Genomic DNA, 18,200 nt, shown 5'->3' on the forward strand with positions numbered 1-18,200 from the left:
CAACCCAACTCCGAGTGAACCACTACCAACAAGCGACCCAACTCCGAGTGAATCACTACCAACAAGCAACCCAACTCCGAGTGAATAACTACCAACAATCGACCCAACTCCGAGTGAACCACTACCAACAAGCAATCCAACTCCGAGTGAACCACTACCAACAAGCGACCCAACTCCGAGTGAATCACTACCAACAAGCAACCCAACTCCGAGTGAACCACTACCAACAAGCGACCCAACTCCGAGTGAATCACTACCAACAAGCAACCCAACTCCGAGTGAATAACTACCAACAATCGACCCAACTCCGAGTGAACCACTACCAACAAGCAATCCAACTCCGAGTGAACCACTACCAACAAGCGACCCAACTCCGAGTGAACCACTACCAACAAGCGACCCAACTCCGAGTGAATCACTACCAACAAGCAACCCAACTCCGAGTGAATAACTACCAACAATCGACCCAACTCCGAGTGAACCACTACCAACAAGCAATCCAACTCCGAGTGAACCACTACCAACAAGCTACCCAACTCCGAGTGAACCACTACCAACCAAAACCAAACCTGCTCACAAACGAGAATCGGTTGAGAATTGCGACCTGGGGCCCGTTTCACAAAAGCTTATAACTTGTAATACAAGCGGATGTCACTTTGTGACAGCTTTTGTTAGAAAGGGACTTCCACTTGTATTACAAATTACAAGCTTTTGAGAGACGGGCCCCTGTAGAGAACATCCGGACATACGAAAGCATTTTGCCCAAGCTGAAATGGAGACCTTCGCTAACGCTCGGTCAATAATAGAAAGTTCCAAATTCAAAAGCGCTACAGTTTACCGAGGTTAAATTTACCGTATCACTGTATACGGGTATATATAATAAAACCTAAATTACCCGAAATGCTTATAGGAAATAGGAGCCATACATATTTGCTCCAAACCGATAAGGGTCACTTTCAATTGGAATGATATGTCAACATGTCTCAAATTGAGAGACGGATTTACAGAAACTTGGCATTTATGTTATACAGAATAAGGCCGAGTTTCGACTGTCGAAAAATTGGATTTGTCCGAATAATTTATTTGATAGGTTATTTAAAATGGTGTGTAAGAGCTTCTCACTCATAATAGATGAATAAATACATGTAATTTGTGTAAAGAGTTACGGAAGACTAAGTGTAAGGCCTGAGTAGACGCTCGAGTTGGGCGTGCAGCGGGGCGGGGCGTGCGGCGTGCATGTTAAACAATGCAAGCGTATATAGTTCGTTTTTTTAGCATTAGAAATAAGGTAAACAATCTTGATGTGTTTTTTAATTGAAAAACACATTTTAAAAATAAGTTACGGTAAATATGTAACAATTATGAATCTAATACGATCATTTATGGTCTTCTGCTTTCATAAGTAATAGTTATTGATTTTTAAAAAGTGTTTTTCAATTAAAAGACGTGTCAAAATCGCTTACCTTCTTTCAAGTTCTTTCTAATGCTAAAAAAACGAACTATAGGAGCGGCCTTAGTGCACGCTGCTCACATCACGCGTGAGCCCACAGCCACGCTGCACGCCCCGCCGAGCGAGCGTCCACTCAGGCCTTACACTAAGGCAAGATTGGTACTATAGTTATTTTAATAGTCATTTCAAAATACACTTATAATTCGGTTTGTGTTACTGTGACTGTTTCAGCATTTATTTCGAGAGACTCGAGGCTCGTTTGCTTTTTCTAAAAGTCATAGTAATAAAATTTGTGTTCCGATGTAGCATTAAAACTGCACTTGAGCGTTTTCCAAAAAAAATGTACATTTCATTAATGTCTTCAAAATATTGACTTCTTGGGCTCATTTTACTCAGAATCATTTGTACATTCACGCCTCATACATGAAAAAATGTGTCCCAAGATTTCTTTTCCAGATCGTCACATTTTTGGAAAAATATTTTTTCGTACAAAATTTTGGGTCACATTTTTTCATGTATGAGGCGTTGAGGCGTGAATGTACAAATGATTCTGAGTAAAATGAGCCCAAGTCAATATTTTGAAGACATGAATGAAATGTACATTTTTTTTTGAAAACGCTCACTTAATAATTTCACAAACCATCAGTCTAGACATAGGTATAAGTTTGTAAAAATGGAAACTTTATGATGCTGGACGATTTAAGTAATCAGAAAACTAGATTAAGGTCAAGAATCATATATTTTCAACTACGCCCCTTAATTACTGCCAATCCTATATAATGGGCCAAAATAATCGACAGTTGACTATAGTAAATCTTGTACTGATTACTTAAATATTATGATGAATTTCGTCTATTTTCTGAATTTTAACTTTGTCCTGAATTAATTTAGTGTGCAAGGACATTACCGGCATCTTATGTCATTGTAACTGTAAAATGTTGTCCTTTTTGAAGGACATTACCGGAATCTTATGTCATTATAACTATAAAATGTTGTCCTTTTTGAAGGACATTACCGGCATCTTATGTCATTATAATTGTAAAATGTTGTCCTTTTTGAAGGACATTACCGGAATCTTATGTCATTATAACTGTAAAATGTTGTCCTTTTTGAAGGACATTACCGGCATCTTATGTCATTATAACTGTAAAATGTTGTCCTTTTTGAAGGACATTACCGGCATCTTATGTCATTATAACTGTAAAATGTTGTCCTTTTTGAAGGACATAGAACGTTCTTTTTCTTTTTTCATCACCTTAAGATGACATTCGAAGGAGTGATAATATGGATTAAGTCGAGTCTGTAATATAGAATTATAATCATAAGTTTTTAGACTTTAATACGTAAAGTTTGCCCGTTGTTTTTAGTTTGTATTCTCGGCTGATAGTTATCTGTTCGTTTTAGTTTCTAATTGACAAAAATTTTTATTTAAACAATTATGTTTTTACTATTCTGACTTAATTGTATCAATTATAAATAAATTTGGACACTTCATGGACATCGTAGCTAGTTTAACATGAATTAAGTCTTACATTTTAGCAGTTTCTTCATGATATTATTATCTTACGAAATGTCCTTTTTGAAGAACTATTAACCTTTTCGCTGCCGCGTCATTGAAGTATTAAAAATTTATAAAGTCATCAACGCCATGTCAAAAATTGCACGTAAACAAATGACTTGATATGGAGTCGTGGCGTGTGGGGCACGAAATGTGCTGACTTTATATCAAGTCAATGGCGGCGAAAAGGTTAATTTCCTACCGGCTTCTGCTATAAAGATGTGTGTCATTTCCCAAAATCGTTTCATTTATTATTAAGTTTTATTTTTAAAAGCTAAAATCGCAAATATTCGTATGGAGATGAGATGAGTAATGTTGTGCTGTAAGCAGGGTTGGGCAGTATTTCAATTACATGTATTTGAAATACGTATTTGAAATACAAATTAGTATTTTGTATTTGTATTTCAAATACTACCTCAAAAGTATTTTGTATTTGGTATTTCAAATACTGCACTCACATGTATTTAGTATTTTGTATTTCAAATACTTCAAGCTTCAAAATACATTTCTATAAATACATTTTATTAAATTCTATAATCCTAAAATGTCTAATCTCTCGCACAAGCTGTGAGCCGACCGCGAACCTCCGATCCAGCCGAGATACAATTTTCATTGGCTGAATACTGGATCTATATTAGGTCAACTTCTGCGTGGAACTTTTCGTTTAAATCTAGGGGATAGGGTCATTGCAGTAGTTTCCGTCCATGCACTAGTTTTCGACGACTTGACGGATTATCAAATATATATTTCATTTTTAATTTACTACTTTTTGCGAAATCTTCATCTTCCTCGCGGTGTCCCGGCATTTTGCCACGGCTCATGGGAGCCTGGGGTCCGCTTGGAAACTAATCCCAGTAATTGGCGTTGGCACTAGTTTTTACGATAGCGACTGCCATCTGACCTTCCAACCCAGAGGGTAAACTAGGGCCGTAATTGGAATTAGTCCGGTTTCCTCACGATGTTTTCCTTCACCGAAAAGCGACTGGTAAATATCAAATGATATTTCGTACATAGTTCCGAAAAACTCATTGGTTCGAGCCGGGGTTCGAACTCGCGACCTCCGGATTGCAAGTCGCACGCTCTTACCGCTAGGCCACCAGCGCTTCCTTTTTGCGAAATATCATTGTTATATGTAGACAGATATATTGCTTAGACGCCTTAGACATAAGGATTGAAATCAGTCCAAATTTGTGCAGGAATGTAGGTATATATTCAAATTTCGTCAAGTGGACGTAAACTAGAGCTAGACGAAAACTAGCGCAATGACCCTATAAGTTTATATGAAAGGATTTTCGTTAACGTTAAAACTAAATGCTAAACAAAAAAATAAATAAAGGTATATTTTGTAATTGAAATACATTATTTTAAACACTGTAATTTGTATTTTGTATTTCAAATACCCGTCACCAAAGTAGTTTGTATTTTGTATTTCAAATACTTTTAAAAATGTATTTTGTAATTTGTATTTCAAATACGTGGAAGCCAGTATTTTGCCCAACCCTGGCTGTAAGTATTTAGGAGCAGAATATTACAGTTCCTATCAGGGGCCCGTTTCTCAAAAGCTTGTAACTTGTAATACAAGCGGATGTCACTTTTTGATAGCTTTTGTTAGAAAGGGACTTCCACTTGTATTACAAGTTACAAGCTTTTGAGAAACGGGCTCCAGGTTAGCGTTAGGCTGTGCACGTTTGTGACATTTTTAAAGGGGCGAAAAGATGTCGGAGCGAAAACGACAAGAGTGTTTTTTTTTTTTCAATTTTCACAATGAATGTACCTGGACTCTTATCGTTTAGGGGGTGCCTAGCCAAGATGCCAATAGTTTGCTCCGTAACGAACTAAACGGCAATCTGTATCACTAGCGTATCGTTCGCCACGGAGCGAACGATTAGCATCTTGGCTAGGCACCCTGAGATGGAATATACGTCTCTCACTGTAGGCTCGTGGAAAAGAGATGCAAAGATATTGTATTTAAAGTGTTATTCAATAGAACTTGCTAACTATGTAAACAAAAGTCACTAGTAAATTGACATTCAGAGACAATTTCGATATGGCGGTTTGTTTACATAGTTAGCAAATTCTATTGAATGACACTAACTGTCAAAGCTACCCAACGAAATTTGTTCTTTATAAAGCACATGAATTATTTTTGTAAATGTACGCTTTATTTGCTCGGTGTCCAAACTGTGTGTAGAGCCTGGCAATAGTGTATTTGTTTTTTTTTTTTTAATTTAAATTCACTTTTGTATCAATTAAGTGTACCAAAAATTGGATAACAGCTTGTGACGTTGAGTGACTAGACGCGTGCGTCGAGACGATTCTCTGTAGTTATATATTAAATAATAAATATAAACACTTTGTTTTTTTATTTAATTCCTCCTAAAATACATATAACATTGTATAAATATATAAAAAGGTAATATCACATATATTACAATCGAAATCTCAACCGAATCTCCCATAATTGGCACTAGTAAAAAGTTGATACTGATATTGTTTTCCTGGTACAAACAGCAGCAGAAGTTGCTAAGCGGGCGAGGTTTTCAAAATGATCGTGACGCGATTTTATTGTTAAGAGAATAAGAGCGAGTCGACGTAATTTTGAACACCTCGCCCGCTTAGCAACTTCTGCTGCAGACTGTACTTGTCTTCTATTTGTCATACACTTGATACACTATTTATAATGTTATACATACACAGTATACACACTTAGGGATTGTATTATAAACAATTTATACAATACCTAGGTACTAAGTACTTTTTTTTAAAGGTACAAAAATATAATTTTCACCACAAGTTGTATTTTATTCACATGTGAGGCAAAGTAATCAAATGTACATTTTGAGTTGTTTTCTTATGTTTGCTGGTAGAATTGACTTTTGAATGATAAGTACATTTCGCCCGACTTTCAAGCGCGCTAAATGCGTTGTAACATACATACTCGTAAGTGTAAGGCCTGAGTGGACGCTCGGAGCGGAGCGTTCGGCGGGGCGTGCAGCGTGGCTGTGGGCTCACGCGTGATGTGAGCAGCGTGCACTAAGGCCGCTCCTATACGCTTGCATTTGTTTAACATGCACGCCGCACGCCCCGCTCCGCTGTACGCCCAACTCGAGCGTCCACTCAAGCCTTATACTAAGCGGCCGTAGGCAGCCTTTACAATAAAGTTCCACTATAAACCACTGCGGCTGTGTCCCTGATACAGCCTATCCCCTTTTTTTATACATGGACGGGTTCAGGCTTGACCCAATACTCCCTAATCTCCTGCAAACTCTTCCCCCTCGTCTCGGGCACCCAGAGCGCCGTGTACACCACGCCCCACGCCGCCACGGCCGCGAACACGTAGAACACGACGTGTACACCGAACGCGGTCGCTACGCGCGTGTAGAACAGGACGGTCATTGAGCTACAGAGGAATGAGAACGCCATGGACGCGCCGGCCATGCGGGCGCGCATCTGTGGACACAATGTTAGGTTCAGAATGGTTGCAGCGAAATAAATTGCATCCTACGAGTGGTATCCTAAAATTACATACCTGGCAATAAAGTAGGAAATGATTTATTATTTATTTCCTGAGATTTGTTTACTATTTTTCTGCGCGACAGAGCCGGAAAAACGTTTTACTCAGCGGGCCAAAAGTTGACGCTTTCCTGCCGGAGGGCAGAACAACAAAAATCATGTATTTCGAACAAAGTCCAGCATTTTTTATTTTACCACGTTGTCGACTGAATTAATGTGTGTGATTCATCATGCCTGATTTAATCATTAGTATCATTACCTACTTATATATTCGTATACTACCACTGATCTAAACCGCAGACGGATAGACAGACAGATCAACATTGCAATACATAAGGGTTTCTATTTGACTACGGAAACCTAAGGCCCTGGTCTCCTATTTTATGCTGTACGCGGCGTCTGGCGTCAGCGTCAACGTTTTTGAACAAAAAAGACGCTGACGTCGACGTCTAAAACAGACCACAACAGTACATCTCTATAGTAAGCATCGTGACGCAGACGCTGTAAGCGGCCGATGGCGTTTATAGGAGACCAGGGCCTAAAAAACAAAAAGAAAACTTGAAGAATGATTTACCTGGTATGTGAACACCTCAGCCATAACCACCATCGGCACGGGCGCTAGCCCGGCGCCGTATGAAAGCAGGCATAGACACACAGACACCACGGGCAGCCATCGCGGACCCGCGTGTGTGAGGAAGTAGGTTGCTAGGGCGACCATGCAGAGGGAGACTACGGCGCAGCTGCAAGCCAGGGGGATCTGGAGATGACAATTTTAACACATCAGGGGGCCGATTTTTGAATTTCGATTGTTCGATTTCGTTACTCGAAAATCGGTGGAAAACGGCGAAATGCTAATTTTTGAAATACGAGCGATAGAAATTTGGAATCTAGTGGTATTGACCACTCGTTTCCAATTCTATTAGTGGAATTTACATGCCTACTAGTGGAGATATTACTGAACGAAATACACGAAATCGAGTGGTCGAATTTCAAAAATCGGCCCCCAGTGCCGAAAACCCGACTATCGGGTATTTTATGATTTCGTTCCCAGGCCGGACGACACGATAGTCGGGATCGTGGTACTACAGCTTTATATGAAGATTTTTTTGTGGCCTGACGCTGATGTCTTGTTTGGCTGGTTGGCAATGAATGTGTTAAAGTACAACTAGTACAAGTCATCACATCAGCTGAAAGACTCACTACTGCTTACGACTTCGAACGGCCCTTTGTTACGACGGGAATTGGGACAAAGAAATTCCCTAAAAATCTTTACAGAATGGACGCTTTTAAGGCTTCGTCACAGAGGCGCGTTTTCCGGGCGGGGCGTGAGCGTTTTATATGTAAAAGCGGCGCGCCCGAGCGGCGTGACGAAGCCTTTATACTTTGTGGTCGTCCACGAGGTGTATTCCTATTTGTCCCCGCTTCATACTGTGTAGCGGCGGTCACTTGGGGCGGGGACAAATGGGAATAGGTACACCGTCCACAGTAATGACACTAACAACTAGACTTCAGGACTACGCAGAAAACCAAAATTTACGGTCCCGGTTTTGGTCCCTTGCTTTATTGTGTTGTGACGATAAATTGTGTCGTTACCACAAACGACAAAACATAAATCAAAATTGTATAAGTAGGGCTATAGTCTTTGTGATGCTTTCTATATAGTATGTACGATTCTATGTACACTTAAGAGGCAAAAGGGCATTTCTATGTACACTTAAAGACAAACGTCATAAATTCTGTCTTACCTTCCTTCCAAACTTCTCTATGGAGACCGTCGTAAAGAACGAGCCAGCCAATTGCAAGAACCCCATCAGCAGCGTCAGCAGATTAGGGTCCCACGTGGAGCCGGCCCTGGCGAACACTTCGGACGCGTAGTTCATGAGGGCGAAGCACCCCGAGAGGGTCTGGAGCGCCATCAGCATGAGCGTCACCCGGAGAGCGGAGAATGTAGCCCGGTCCCGTACTGAGATAATATAATATAATAATAATTAAAGTAATACTCTCGCTGGGTGGTTGGATCAAGGGTCAGATGCAGAAGGCGGTAATTTTGGCCACGGCGCGTATAGTACGTCGGTTCCTCACTCTGCGGCCCTGACCACGGGCAGCTTGGGCCCTGCCCCGCTGCCGGCGGCACCCTAGGTTAGTTTTTTTTATAATGTGTTTATATATTTTTTGTAATGTTTTGTGTTTTTATATTTTACTTTTATACTCACATTGTAAAACTCTAACCTAAGACCCTAATTGAATAAAAAAAGTAATAATAAAAGGGAATGGGGTTGACCGGTCGAAGTATTTAGCAGATGGCGCCACCATAGCTTGCCCTGTCAATCCATAGAATTGTGTCAAATTTTTGTTTTTTTAGTGCCCTGGATGCCAGCCCTTTAAGCCAAATCTCATAGAAAAAGGGGCAAGCTATGATGGCGCCATCTATGCAGCCCTTTGACAGTTGGCAACCCAACTTTTACGATTTTCGCTTTATCTTTTAACCTCCCAGCCATAGAAACGAAACATCCAAAATTTGCCATTGAAATTTGAACCTTTCTAAATTGTAGGAAATAGAGTTGATTTTGCGTTGATTAATAATTGAACGAAACAAAGCAAAACAGACTGTTAATTTAACATGGTTTAAATTACATAGAACTGAATAGGTACTATACGGTAGGACCTTGGGCCTAAAGGTAGACGTCCACAGGGCCGCGTAGCACGTAACGGATTTTAGTAAGTAGGTATTCTTTGTATAGAAAGTCCACGGAGCGGATCAGTGGACGCACTCGTGTGATGTTGTTTTTAGGGTTCCGTACCCAAAGGGTAAAAACGGGACCCTATTACTAAGACTCCGCTGTCCGTCCGTCCGTCTGTCACCAGGCTGTATCTCACGAACCGTGATAGCTAGACAGTTGAAATTTTCACAGATGATGTATTTCTGTTGCCGCTATAACAACAAATACTAAAAACAGAATAAAATAAGATAATAAGTGGGGCTCCCATACAACAAACGTGATTTTTGACCGAAGTTAAGCAACGTCGGGCGGGGTCAGTACTTGGTGGGTGACCGTTTTTTTGCTTGTTTTGCTCTATTTTTTGTTGATGGTGAGGAACCCTCCGTGCGCGAATCCGACTCGCACTTGGCCGGTTTTTTGTGTGATTATTGAGGTTATGAAAAATCTGAGTTATTAAAGATAACACTTAGCTAATAACGAAATCATTAGTTATCACATTACCTAACTACAGCTATAATCTACATTAGGTACTACAAAGATTAGTGTGTTTACATTCAACCTACGACTAGGTAAGTATATCCGAGATTTCATCTATCTCAATAAACACAGATATTGTTCTTGCTGTGAAATACTAAGGCAATTAAAGTCGGATGTCTATTGAATTAAGGCTCAATTTGCTGTAAACTAGCTATTATTTTATAACGGAGGTAATTATAATTCAGTATAACTTCATAATTATCTACAAATAACCCTGGATTATGATTAAGTTTCTATAAACTGCGTATACTTAACAAGTAGAGCGTTGTACCTACTTTGAATATCATGAAATTAAAATTTATGATTTTATTGCATTCTTTACACAGGTACCTATTTAAACGCGAAAACGTACAGTCGCCATCAGATATATCGGAGCGGCCAAGGTGTTCAAAATATCTGAACAAGCACTCTAACGCCTTGACAAATAGAAGCGTGCTCAGATATTTGAAAGCACCTTGGCCGTTCCGATATATCTGATGGAGACTGTACTATAGACAGGCGTGGCTCACTCCGCGATTTCGTCGCTTTGCTACAGGTAGCTAAAAGTACATCCGTTCCACACCAATTTTGGTGGCTAGCCATAAGCCGCGCGTGGCGCTGTCGCCACCTAGCGGCCATATCTGTGCTGATCGTAACAGACGCGTTTTGTTAGAGAGTGAGTCTTCTGTACCTAGTACTATTATTTATTCTGTGCTATAGATAGGTCGAACGGTACTTACTTATACTGCACAGCGTGACCCTGGGCATCTCATCGAACCGCCTGTGCTCGTCTTTGAGTGTGTGCACTTCATCAAGGACGGATGCCTCTCCTCTGTTGAGGCTCCGGAGCCACGCTATCGTTTGGGTAGCTTTCTGAAAAAATGCAGCATACACTTTAAGAATAAGAATAATGGGGTTGGCCGGTCGAAGTATAGCTGGTCAAGCAAATCTTGTCAGTAAAAAAAGGCGCGAAATTCAAATTTTCTATGGGGCGATATCCCTTGTCGCCTACATTTTTCAAATTTGCCGCCTTTTTCTACTGACAACATCTGCTTGACGTTATATTTATACTTGGTCAACCAGATCTTAACAGTAGAAAAAGGCGGCAAATTTGAAAAATTTATGCGCAAAGGGATATCGTCAGATAGAGAACTTGAATTTCGCGCCTTTTTTTACTGACAAGATTTGGTTGACCAGCTATAGCAGATGGCGCCATTTTTGTTTTTTTAATGCCCTGTATGCCAGCCCTTTAAGCCAAATCTCATAGAAAAGGGGCAAGCTATGATGGCGCCATCTATATAAACCTTTGACAGTTGCCAACTCCATTGATTGAGAAAACCTTATTGCTAATGTTACAATGTGCCCGATGTGATAAGATCTATTAATAGTCCAGTCAATGCGTCTACCTTTTTTGTAAACCCTATTTATAGCATATTACAAAATCACTAGACGTGGAATTACCAACAAAGTAGCTATTAGATTGAGCAACATATGTAAAACATGTCTTTTTAATAGGTACTAGCGCCTCGGGGGTTAGCAAATAGCCAAGTGTTTTGCTTAAGAATTTAAGTACTAAAATACTTTACTAAAATGACAGACCGAACGCTCCAATTGGTTGATCTCTCACTTTAGTACAAAAACAGAATCATTGGGTAGTAAATTGGTTAATCCGACCGTCATTTTAGAATCTAGGATCATCATGGGATGTAAAAAAAAATGGTTGTCTGTAAAGACGGTTTACGGACGATAATTTTGCGTGATAACGTCATAAGAAAACATTGATGAAAAATTGCATACTTTTATACGTTACCATGGAGATCTGTCCACAACGTGACACTTTTTCGTGCATGCTACCAGTGTTCATCGATTTATAAGACGTTATCACGTCAAAAAACCCAACTGACTGAAAGTGTTTCTTACCTTCTCTCTGCCCCGCTTCAGCAAGTAGTTAGGGGACTCCGGCATGAAGCTGAACGCTAGCGCATGGACGACCGCCACGGTCAAGTAGACCGCCTGGTTATGTGTGTAGGGCAGCCACGTGCCCAACCCGTACACGAAGATGACACCTAGCTTCAACAAACACAAGTGACAGTTAATTTTGTACCAAATACAATTATTGAATTAGCGGGTGAAGCGAAAATTACCAGGGTCATTGAGTCAGGTCAAGAGATTAGCTAAGTAGATAAGCTCTCAGCAGCGATTTTCATGGCAATCTTCTTGCTTTTTTCTTGATTTTGATTTGATTTGACTGTGCAAGTGTTATTTTAAACGTCACACCCAATCTCATATAAGTTTGACGTTTAAAATAACACCTTGCACAGTATGTAGGTATATCAAAATCACTGCCAATTTAGCTTAGTCTAACTCTAGGTATGCTTAACTCATTCGCATCTTTCCGGGTTATTCCCACTACACCAAGTTGTCACCAGTGGTAACAACCGGGATTTTTTCCCTACGGGGCATAGATAAATATAAGTAGGTACTGGGGAAACAAGTCCCACTAGCAGAGATGCGATTTATTTGAAATACTTCTATTTAAAATGCAAATACAAAATGCAAAATACCTATTTTGTATTTTGCATTTAAATGCCTTTTAGTAAAAAGCATTTTGTATTTTATTTGAAATACTTTTCGAGATGTATTTTGCATTTTGCATTTATTTCAAAATGCAAAATACTTTGTGCTTAAGTTTAGCCAACATTACCAGTCAAACAAAATGAAATGAACGAATGACGCTTGTATTGCCAAATTTGACCGATAGAGGCGCCTACTGCTAGCCATGCCAGTCAGAGTGCGCGCCTTATTCGCTCCGTGCAAAGCACCCGTAGGGGAAGCCGAAACGATCGCAGCGCTTGATGTGGCCAATAATGACAAGATTGGTATCAGTGTTTCTGTCAATTCCCATACTTCTCAGTTATTTTAGCTTTATAATCATACTTACGATAAAAATCACGATAGCTATTGTGTGGTAAACTGCAATAATACTGGACGAAACCGTAATAGTAAATTTTATATATTTTCAACGCCGAGCTAGATATTAGCTTTTTATATCATATAGTACTATTCCAGGCTTAACAACGTAATGGCTAAACATTTTATCTAGTCTATGTCAACACAGAGTTTTTCTTGTATGTTAATAAAATAGCTAATACAGTGTACCAACATTAAGTGATTGTAATATTAGTTATTTAAAGCCCGTCAAAAGCACACTTTTGGCACGTAGGGTTATCTGTCGTCTGTCACAAGTGTCACAACAGACATTGTGTCTTAAGCGGGAGAACATAAATTTTTAACATAAAATGTGTTGATTAAAACCTGTGAAAAAGGTCAAAGTTTTTATAATTGCAAGCATCGTACGTATCCCCAGGAAAAGGATCACTAAGTGAGTCATCAAAACATAGTGAAACATGCGTTTATTCATTGAATTTGTAACGAAACAACAACGAAGGATATTGACCGAATAATATAAAATACACAGATAATTCTTACTGTTTTCACTAAAGCAAAAACCAAGTGTATTTAACATTAAATACGAATAGATTCCGCACATTGTTAAGTACATTATAGTAAATATTTTTAAGGAATAATCTTTATTTTGTTGCGCTCGCTATTTGACAGCGCCGACCACGTTGCGAACGCTAGGCGGCGCTGCCATCGTGCACGGTCTCAATAGTCGTTTAGACTTGCGGCTCGCGGCTCGGCTCGTGGCTCGCCTCGACGCACTCGCGTTCGGCTTGTCATTCGGTTATAAACCTTATGCCGTGCCGTTAGTGTTTAAATTATATTAGCTCGACGAGCTTGCGAGCCACGAGACGAGCCGCGAGCCCACCGCTTACACTCGCGTTTCGTGGCGCGGCTCGCGGCTCGTCTCGTGGATCGCGCGAGAGTCTAAACCGGCTATTATGTCTGACTAGTGTCAATGTCAAACGAATACGACGAACATGATCTATGGCTATGAAACGCAACGCCGCTGACGCCGACGATTCGATTTCACTGATTTATTGTTTGCTGGTGCTGGTGAAGTGGTTACTGATTTGATTTGATTACCTACTTTTATGATATTGAAGTGTTGTTGTTATCCCTACAATACTGGAACGGCTATGTACTGTACTACAACAAGATAATTTAGATAATGTAAACATTTACATGATTTATATTATTGATACGCGTACCTACTGATAAATATGACCAAAATGTCATGCATAAGGTGCCATGTTATTAGACGTTTTTGTTTGGCTCGGCATTGTGTCTCTATTTCTCATGATAAATAAGTACCTAAAATAAATAAAAATATCTGAGATTTGGTCAAAAGGTATTTTATTTTGAAAAAGTATTTTGAAAATACCTATTTTGTATTTAGCATTTGAAATACAAAACGCAAAACTATTTGGTATTTTGCATTTGAAATAGTAAATCTGAAAAGTATTTTGCATTTTGTATTTAAATGCTTTTTTAAAACCATTTTGTACATCTCTGCCCACTAGTTACACCACCAAACTAAGTGGCCCACCAGTCCAAGATAATTAGCTGTAGCACCTACTACAAGTTAGGTTCCTAGCGCCTTGTGTATTAAATTGAATTCGAATAGAATGTGTGTGAATGAGGCCCTTGAGTATATTTATTCAGCAAATAGACCTCAAGGTTGCCGGTTACTAAGATTCAATGAATCTCAATATAGTCGAGTGGGTCTAATGATAGAGCCAAAATGATATTGCGAGTTTTCAACCGTTAACGGGACGCAATAAGCCTCAGTTTTTCGTCCGTACGTCCGTTGGAAAAAACTATTTATTTTTTTGGGCGCCAAATTTTTTGTAGACGTCACATGCAGTAAGAGCTGTGCCGGTGCTGCTTATAGAGTTACCAGATCGAAAGGCGCTATTATCGGGAACAAATAAAAAAAATTCGGGATTTTGAGACTTAAGTCGGGAAAAAGAAAACATTCAAATTAAAGTACCTAATTGTATTAAAAACAACGATATTTTACATTATTGGCACTACGTAAACTGCTCTGCCCATAGACGTTTTTATAACGCTGATGCGCTCGACACGGGTCGCTCGCTCGCTCGACGACAGTTCGGAATTTGAAATTATTGTTTTATAACGTGCAGCTGTTTTTCGGGACATTAATTTCCACTTTGTCGGGAATCGGGAACACATGCTAAAAATCGGGAGAATCCCGCCAAATCCCGACCATCTGGCAACCCTAGCTGATTACCAGAAATTCATAAAGTACAGTCCAGACCAGCTGGGCAAATCGACTGATTTCATCAGGAAAATAATTGGCGCCAATCTCATCTAGCGTCCACACGTACACAATTTAATCACCAATTTACATTCCATAGATACTCGTACGAACTTCGAAAATTGGCATTTATGTGTCCGCACCTGCTGATTTGATCGGGGAATCAAATTGGCGTTTGCGTCCGCGGGGAATCAAATTCGATCGGACAATTTCATCAGATTGGCGAAAATTTGTCTCGACTGGACTCCACTTAAGCGATCTCTTTAACGTACACCTAGCTGTACCGCGAGAAAGCACTCAGGATCACGAAAACTCAGTCTTCAGAAAACACCTCACAGACGGACATAGTAAGAGACGCCACAGAGTTCATCGCCAGGAGTAATTAGTAATCTCCTTATTAGGTAGGTACCATTTGTAGGGTACCGTACCGCAAAAGGAAAAAACGGAACACTTATAGGATCACTCGTGCGTCTGTCTGTCTGTCTGACCATTTTCGGAGATAAGGGGGTGGGGGGCTTTATCTCCGAAACTACTGGGTGTAACATTTTGAAAAAAAAATACACAATTAAATCCTTACCTATAGATGACAGGAAAACCTATTAGAAATGTTCAGTCAAGCGTGAGTCGGACTTAAACCCTTGGAACGCGAGTCCGACTCGCAATTGGCCGGTTTTTTATCTTAGTTCAGGGCAAGTCTAGGGTCAGAAAGTACCTTGCAGACAGTCATAGTAAGAGAAGCCAAGGCTCCCCGCCAGGAGTCCTCAGCAATCTCCTTCACATAGACAGGGACCACGACGAAGCACCCGGCAGCCGCTACCCCGGCCACGGCGCGCGCGGCGATCAGTAATGGGGCGGAGAGGGTAGTTAGTTTGATGGACCATGATATCTGTGGATAAATAAAGAATACTTTGTCTATTATCACGAAAAGATACGGTTGGGCCCTGTTGACGTTGGTGACGCTGTGTGGTTTAGGCGGTATAATGCGAGGAACAAGTGCCTGGCGTTGTATCTGAGCGATTAGGAACCACTGATTGTGATTACGCTGTGACATCTTACACTGGTGGGGTAGCTCATAGACATATTGATCAGCTGAGACTGAAGAAATTGAGATTGTTATCTTGTCCGTTGTCAGGGCCAGAACCTCCGGTGACTGATACCTTCACCTGACGTTTCTGTTTCTCACATGACACCGTGGCAGAGGTCCCGGCTGGGCCAGTACTCCAAACTAAAAATTACACGTAAACAACCCGTATAACAAATCAAGTCGTGGCGTGAGGGGAACGAAATGTTCTGACTTTATATCAAGTCAATGGCGGCGAAAAATCGTCTTCGTACTATAAGAAATATAATATTATTCGTAGAGAGGTCTGAGAGGACTCTCGTTCCCACCTATGGTTGTCGCCTTAGCCGAAGCCAGTCGCGCAATGTCGTGGCCAGGCCGTAAGAGATATCGCTGTCAGTCACGGGAATAGCGGTCCTCTGTTCAGCAGGACTTACACAAGATAGAAGAGACACGGCGATAATGCAGATCTTCCTCCCGAAGCGATCGCTGGAGTAACTAAAGAACGGTATGCCACATATAGCCGCTAGTGGTAGTGCGGCCGCTAACCAAGAGATGTCGCTGTCTGTTATGCCTGCGGCCTTCAGGTGGAGACGGGTTGGCGACAACCAGCCGATTTGAATACCGTAGGTGAATGTAGGGATTGTGGCTGTGAACAAGTAATTACAGATGTAATGCATATTCATTGTTTCCCATCGAATTTTGTTGGAAGCGTTCGTAATTTTCATGTTACTTACATGAAACTGACTGAAATACACGTTCGTAAGTTTCCGTAAAAATGCGAAGGAAAATAATGATGCTCTACCTACATCTGTAAGGAAATTTCAGTAGGGTGCTTTGTCACAAATTTTCTTGTATTTTATTATTATAGTGCACCTCGTTCGCATTTCTAAATGGGATTAAAATAAAACCATCATATTTCTAACACCCGAATACGCCTCTAGATTCAATTAAATGCTATGCTCGTTTGCTTGCCATACCGCGTCTGGTTTTATGACATACGTTGCAATATGCAATACGTACTTCAACTATTTATATTATGGGCCAATGCTGTTTTATTAACCTGCTGTTTTCATAGAAGCAATATTACCTATATCATAATAACATAGATAAATAAGTTATATGTATTTATAATAAATTTTAAGCGAGCTTTGCAAAAATATATTTATACCAAGATTTACCTAAGCGTAGTAAAAGTACCTAAGTATTAACTTTTAAGCGAGATTCTGATTTAACTATTTGTTACGGTTTAGATTTTGTTTTGACATGATTTTGATGATCGCTCACGCTGATTGGTGGAAAGTTGTGCTCGGGATGTGCACCAATCGCCATGTCGATCGTCAAGGTCTTATCAAAACAAGATCAAAATCATAACAACTCGTTAAATGAGAATAGGCCTCCAGTAATATAAACCCAATTTGTCAGTAAATAAGAACAAAAAAGAACAAAAAAAAACAATATTCATCCCTTTTTTTGGTGCTAATACGCGTAAGACAAAGCCAGTATGATTTCTCTCTATCTATTGAAGGCCCTTAGCTTTTTTATGTAGGTATTCTAAAAATATATAAAAAAAATACCTAGGTATCTATACCTAGGTATTTCTAAAATGACTAACTAACATCGACGCTCGCTCTAGCATTAGGTAACCATTCGGTGTACAGCTGTGAGAATATTTAATTAAGTTAATTTAACATTAATTAACATAAATATAGATACGTAGGTATTTATTACAGAATTTTGCGTCATATTGTTTATAATTGTTATATTAAAATTATTGTTATTTCAATAATTTTATTCGATAATAACAAAAACTTTCTCTTACCTAACAGTGCTGTGAAAATTTGTCTCCTAGCACTACTTTCGACCGGCGGCCGCTTTCTGTCCACGGCTGTATGATTCATTGCCACTGCCACAGTTAACCATTGATGACGGACAATTTAAAAACAAACACTACACTCGATACTTTTTGAGGTTATGTTGCGTAAATATTACCATACGCACGATTTACATTAAATTACCGTTTGAGTACTAGAAATTAATGATAAATGTAACTTTTTATCAAATTTAAAAGTAAAGTTTAGTTATCACAGCTTGTTTTTTAACCGTAACTTTTTTATATACGAACGTAGAGTCATACAGAC

At 39.8% G+C, this 18,200-nt stretch overlaps 1 protein-coding gene across 1 annotated transcript; it reads right to left on the reverse strand.

Annotated features, from left to right (window-relative positions):
• Positions 1-6,218: 6,218 nt before the first annotated feature.
• On the reverse strand, positions 6,219-18,200 carry LOC134657825 (facilitated trehalose transporter Tret1-like). Its single transcript, XM_063513397.1, has 8 exons — positions 17,882-18,200; positions 16,497-16,708; positions 15,712-15,885; positions 11,678-11,827; positions 10,498-10,630; positions 8,267-8,484; positions 7,096-7,278; positions 6,219-6,458 (listed from the first exon to the last, which is right to left on the reverse strand). The coding sequence occupies exons 1-8, from the start codon at positions 17,958-17,960 to the stop codon at positions 6,222-6,224; spliced, it is 1,386 nt and encodes a 461-aa protein (XP_063369467.1). The 5' UTR covers positions 17,961-18,200; the 3' UTR covers positions 6,219-6,221.

The sequence above is a fragment of the Cydia amplana genome, chromosome 21, assembly GCF_948474715.1.
Source record: "Cydia amplana chromosome 21, ilCydAmpl1.1, whole genome shotgun sequence".
Lineage (NCBI taxonomy): Eukaryota > Metazoa > Arthropoda > Insecta > Lepidoptera > Tortricidae > Cydia > Cydia amplana.

Bases quoted from the DNA above. Each gene is read 5' to 3' on its own strand.
- LOC134657825 (XM_063513397.1), bottom strand. From the start codon at position 17,960: ATGAATCATACAGCCGTGGACAGAAAGCGGCCGCCGGTCGAAAGTAGT. The intron at 8,485-10,497 runs GTAAGTACCGTT...ATATTATCTCAG, and splicing joins GGTCACGCTGTGCAGTATAA to TACGGGACCGGGCTACATTC. The intron at 6,459-7,095 runs GTAAATCATTCT...TTGTGTCCACAG, and splicing joins CTGAGGTGTTCACATACCAG to ATGCGCGCCCGCATGGCCGG.